General features: G+C 40.5%; 1 protein-coding gene across 1 annotated transcript in view; it reads left to right on the forward strand.

Annotated features, from left to right (window-relative positions):
- Positions 1-6,000, forward strand: part of AGBL1 (ATP/GTP binding protein-like 1) — a 369,489-nt gene that overhangs the window by 158,868 nt on the left and 204,621 nt on the right. Inside the window, 2 exon segments of the mRNA XM_009335232.1 lie at positions 2,076-2,220; positions 5,447-5,600. Of these exon segments, the coding sequence (XP_009333507.1) occupies positions 2,076-2,220; positions 5,447-5,600 (299 nt within the window).

A 6,000-nucleotide genomic window follows, 5' to 3' on the forward strand; every position in this document is an offset into this window, starting at 1 on the left:
ATTTGCAAAAGAAATGTTGGGGTGAAGGGTTCAGCTGAGAATAAAATCATGGGCTTTTCAGTCTGCCACTGTGACTCAGTGTTCCTGTACTATCTATTGATCCAGCCAGTATCACTCACACCACATGTTCCTAACTATTAAATTCAGGTGAAAACCCAGCAGCAGTGTATTGTATCTTCTTTATGAAAAAGAGCTGATTATTTTGGAGAATTTGACAAGAATAATTATCTTTTCTCTCCACCCCTTTGAATAAAAATGAACAGCAGCAAAATAAACTAGTATTGTAAATTTCAGGAGCTGAAATTGCATCTTTTGGTTGCCTCTTCTATTTTGCATTTTAATGCAACATTGATGATAACATTTGTCAAAGAAACCTCACAGTCCTTCAGAATCAGAAGGTTCGGCAACAGTGTAATTGGTCCAATGTGGGGAAAATATTGTATGAAATGTATTTATGGATGCGATTTGCTGTGAGGTTTCTCCCTAAAGTGTGTGAATTGTCTCTTCATCTCTGCCGGAAAAAAAAAAACTTTCTTACTCAGCCTAAAGTAATTTCTTTATCAGAGCAAGTCTCCTGCAAGAGATTTGGTCCTGGGATGAGGCTGGGAAGCTCACTTTAAGATTTTGTAGTTCTAACGAAGGGGTGTCAAGGGCCTGAGTGCACTAGTAGACCTTGATGACCCTGACCAGCCTCACCCAGGGCCCCCACCCACACCCTCTGCCCATGGGCCCAGGAGCTCTATTTAAGCTCTGTCTTGGCCACTCAGTCCCTGTCTGAGCTCTGTTGTAGCGAGGCTCAGCTCAGTCACTTCTGTGTCTGTGCTTTGCTGTGAACTCTGGTGATCTAGATCCTGACCCGTGGACAGATTGCCTGGCTTGATCCAGGCATGCCTCCTCACCACAAACTTCTTCGATGATCTGGATGTGTGGTTGAACCTGTCTGCCCCCGCTAGCCTAGGCATGCCCTGCTCAGGTACTGTGGGAGGGGACCCTGGCTGGCAAGACCCCTGCTCTGCTGGCTTCCATATTAAGCTTGGCTTCCATATCAAGCTCAGCTCCCTATCTTTTAGGGAGCAACTGGTCCTCTCTGCTCCCTGACAGGGGGAGGCTCAAGTCTTTGAAAAGGAGGGATCCAAAAGAGAGGATTTTTTGGGTAGCTTGAAACCTGCAAATCTGTATGAGGTCGCTTCTCCTCTGTGTGTAGTCTCTACCCAAACCCACTCTCCTCCTCTTTCTATTCAGGAAACAGCCTTTGATATTTTAAATATTTTTATGTATGTCCTATTTTTTTTTTTAATTCCTGGAATATCACTTTTCTTCCTGTGGTGGAACTGAATGGTTGGTTTGGTAGGGTATTCATATTTTCTAAATCTCCAGGCTTTCACAGAATATTTTCACATGGCATTGTTCAGGGCTGTGAATAGGTACCTGCATCTCTGAGCAAGATAATTTGGATGTCAGAAGCAATGCAGCAGTGTTAGCTGAATGCATTAGTTTAAATATGTCTGGACTGTGCTATATGAACTTGTATTAGCTGACTTCTTATTTGCACCTTCACAAAATGAAACAAACTTATTTTCCTACGGGAGTGCTCCCATCCATCAGCAGCACGTGACTAGCTGCGGCTGGCTGTGCCCAGTACTGCCACACGCAGTTCTGCCTCTTAACTCTCTGCTGGTCTTTGTGTACTGCATGAATCCCAAGACACCCTTGAATCCGGTGTACCACCTTGGTCAGAGGTATTTACCATCGTGATCCTGTTGGCATCTCTGTCTAGTGGAGCCATGGTTTCTCTAACCTTCCTTCTTTCCTATAGCCTGTAGGTATGTTGCTGTGTTACTGGATGTTGTTTACACTTATATTTTTGTTTCTGTTCATTGCTGGGATTGGATTGATTGTACTTGTGTGGGGCTTTCCCAGTCTTGGCACAATGACTGGTTGAGTTTGGAGCCCATTTACAGCATGAGATGAAAACTTAGAGTAGACGCTTCTCTGAATGCTTAGTTCTTTCATGGCTGCTCCAAATATGTATCTGGAAGTGATAACCGTCTATTCCCCTCTTTCTCTTTCTCTAGAAACCACTACCGCTGCAGTGCAGCTGCAGGAGGAGGCATGAGAGGAAAATGCTACTACACGCTCACCTTCAGCATCAAGTTCCCTCACGAAGATGATGTCTGCTATCTGGCCTACCATTACCCCTACACTTACTCCACAATGATGGTAATACCGATATGTCCACCTAGATAAGCTAATGTGCCTGACAGTTTGGAGCTGCCTTGGGTATGAGATTTTGAGATAGCGTAGAGAAATTTCTGTATGGGATAAGCTGAGGTACACCCATTAGTGCTTATACCAGTCAGAAGATAATGCAAACCAAAGATGTCTCCATCTGCTTGGGATGAGAAGCAGGGGGCTAAAGATAATGACAAGTCAGAAGTGCAAGCTGCCTGTTCCTTCTCCTGACAGAAGGTAACAGCTCAGCTTTCAGAGCTGCACCGGGCAACGCCACAGTGCTGGACCTCATGTGAATGCCTTTGTCAGCTGTTTCCTCTGTGCCAGGTGGAGTGTCAGTAGGCATTTGTAACACCCCCACCAGTGCTGTCAGTACAGAAACTAAAAGAATACAAGTCTAAGGCGTAAATTGTATTATTAAGTTGTACCAAGTTTGATTCCCAGTGAAGGATTTGTTTTCTACAGTCTTTTCTGGCCAGGGGTGGATGGTAAGGGAATTTCCTGGAAAATACATCCATTGTGCTTTCTCTGATTGATGTGAGAGAGCCCAAGGTCTGAAAGGAAGGTAGGATAAAAGAAAGGAAATGAATGGTTCTGGGAGTAGCTTTGCTTTGTTGATAAAGATGAGAAAGATGTTACTGAAAAAGAAGACACACAGTTCCAGTAGATCAGTTCCCCTTCCTTGTGTCCCCAGTTTCCATTGTCAGCACTTTTTCTGGGCAATAAATGTTGGTGTGGGTTGATGAAGTTTGGGCTCACTCTTTTTTTTACAATGGTATCAGTTTGCCATTACCAGATATGGAAAACTATGCTTTCAAGGGAGCCAGTGTCCTCTCCCACTTACTAGCCATGCTCCTCGGCATGCCAATATAGTTAGGCTTAAATTAATTCCCACTCAAACAACAGTCTCTTGTCAACTGTTTTGCATCCCATTATTGATGTTTAAAGAAACTGCTTCCAATATCTGAGAGAGGGCCAGTCAAGCCTTCACAGTCCAGAATACGCCTGCCAGCTCACTTCTCATTAGGCTTATGGGTACCGGTTACTCCTCAAAATCGATGAGGAAGAGAGTATGCTCCACTAGTGGGGTTTGACCTATAGCCTTGAAATACTACAGACTGCAGGGGAAAAGACAAATGCAATACTGAAGAATTGGGTGGACTTATTCACCACTACACTTTATTACTGAAATGCAGTGCTTCATCATTATTTTACTGTTATTGATTTCTATCTTCTGCTGGCATAAAAGCAAGAAGGACTTAGAGAGCTTGTATGCTTTGGGAATCCCTGAATATCTCACCTGCTCCTGAATGAATAGAATAGGGATGAAAAAGACGTTATTCCTAGACTTGCAGGGCCAAGTCTTGAAGTAATTCACTGCCTCTTCAAATAAAATGCTCGTTGAAGTTAAAGGGAATTTTGCCCCAGGAAAAGTTTAAATGAACTCAGGCTCAGTAAGGACCACAAAGTTTGGTAAATGGGAATTATGGATGGAAAAGATCGATAGATTGTCATGTCCAGCTCTTTAGCCAAAGGAAAACTGTTGCTTCTAATAATTCTAAAAGGCTTCTTTGCTTGGACTAATTTAAAATGTCGAGTGATGCAATTTACACATTTCCATGTTACTTTAATTTCCACAGTAAACAAACTAAATCAGGTTTGTGCACCAGTAGCTTTCATTTTAAAGCATTTGGCCACTGGTGAAGTATGTTGGTTTTACATATCAGTAATAAATTAAAAATTATTACGAACCCAAGGGCTCAATTAAATACATAGTGCTTTAGGGAAGAAGATAAACTTGTATATGGAGTTAGTAATTTGAAAATGTTTTTAAATATAATATATATTTAATAGTTACAGGCATATTTACAGGAATATACATTGCAGGATCCTATTTGAACTGGATGCACTCTGCAGTTCATTGCTTTTTGTCCATTAGTAATTACATTTATTTTATGAGCAGTAATTTATCTATTTTTACATCACAGTGTTAATTGTTTGGATATCTAGCTGAAATCTCAGTGGCAGCTATACCCAATTAAGTTTCACCGGGTACCAGGAAGTAAATTATTATATTGAGTTCTCTGTACCTATGCGAGATTTTTACATGCATCTAATAATTGAATTTACTTTATAGAGCAGTATGTTAATTGTTTTATGACATAGATTACTGTAAATTTCAGTTCTGTGTTTGCATTCAAATAGATATTGGGAAAGCAGTCTGAAAGATGGTGAGCTCCAAGGTTTGAGGAACAAGAATGTCTTGCTCCATAAACATTGGTTAAAATTTAGCCCTGACTTGTAAAGACAAAAAGTTACCATGTAAGGGTTGTTCAGTGAATTGGTGTGTTTTAAAGTACTGTTAGGACAAGTGTGCATACTGTAATATACCCATTTCTACCAACTGAGAGAAAACTGGTGTTCCACAACACTTAGCAACACCCTGCGACAGGATTACTTACGCTAATCTTGCTACTTGCAATTACAGTGTAAACAGAGAGAACTAAACGTCATCTGGTATGTGGGTGGCAAGTGGCTATGTGTCTAATGAGGTGGTTAGAATTTGTTCCAGAAAGTCTTTTTTTTTTTTTGAGCTGCCAATTCTTTTTCTCAAATTTCTCAAGAAGCTGTTGGACTTTAGAATTGTTTAAAACAGCCATAAACTTGGGGGGGTGGGGAGGAAAATCTCCTCCTTCTTAAATAACTTCTTGGAAAGATGCTCTTCAAATTTCCCACTACTGATTGTTCAAAATGTTTCTACGTAAACTTTTTGGCTGGCTCTGGTGTGGAGTTGTTCCCGAGTTTCACTGACGTGCTTGACAGCTAACCAGTCAGTTCTATTAATGCACAAAACCAGTGAGTTTTCTCACATTTCTATGCAGTCCCTATTAAAATATAAGGAGTAGGCAGTTCTCTTTTGGACTTCACGTATGCATAGAAATTCTTTTACACTAATAAGAAAAGCACCTAGGAACTGCTCAGGTAAAATGATGTAAGAGTAATAGTCCTCTGCAGCTTCAGGGAACTGGGATGTATTCTGAATGGCTTGTGTATGTTTGTGGGATGTAGAAGGTGATGATATTAACCGCAGAAGAGAGATGCTGGGAAGTTAGCAACAGATGAAAATAGTACCAATAATAACATACAGCTAGTGGAATAAAATGAGATTTTAGTGACTGTGAACTCATAAATCTGCTTCCTTCTTCTTTCTCAGTCCCATCTTGATATGCTGGAACAAAATAGGAACCCCAGGAAGGTTTACTGGAGGCAGCAGACGCTCTGCCAGACACTAGGAGGAAATCCATGCCCGTTGCTCACAATCACTGCCATGCCAGACTCTAAAAAAAGAGAAGACTTGGAGCAATTCTGTAAGTAGCCAAATGAAACATTAAAAAAAAAAAAAAATGCTGGTGACTTGCAGTCATGTCAGCAGCAGCAATGACAACCTGTTTTGTGAATATGTTGATTTTCTTGCCTTTCTCGCTTTGGAAAAATAAATCTAAATATGGGGAATAGCTAATTACAATGCTTTTTAAAATTACATATTTACACAGAGGAAGGAGGAGAGCTGACACCATTTTTTACTTCAAATGTTTCTTTAATGATCTGAAACAATTACACAGTTCGATATCAAATATCTCCAACAGCAAGAAACTGTGTTCAAATAACCGGTTTAAAGAGAAATTTGATTTTTTTTTTTGTTGATGTTCCAAATTGAAATGACTTATATATTTTGAGATCTTACACTTGCAAGAAAAAAAAAAGTAC

Source organism: Pygoscelis adeliae, unplaced genomic scaffold (assembly GCF_000699105.1).
Source record: "Pygoscelis adeliae isolate BGI_AS28 unplaced genomic scaffold, ASM69910v1 Scaffold21, whole genome shotgun sequence".
In the NCBI taxonomy this organism is placed as follows: domain Eukaryota; kingdom Metazoa; phylum Chordata; class Aves; order Sphenisciformes; family Spheniscidae; genus Pygoscelis; species Pygoscelis adeliae.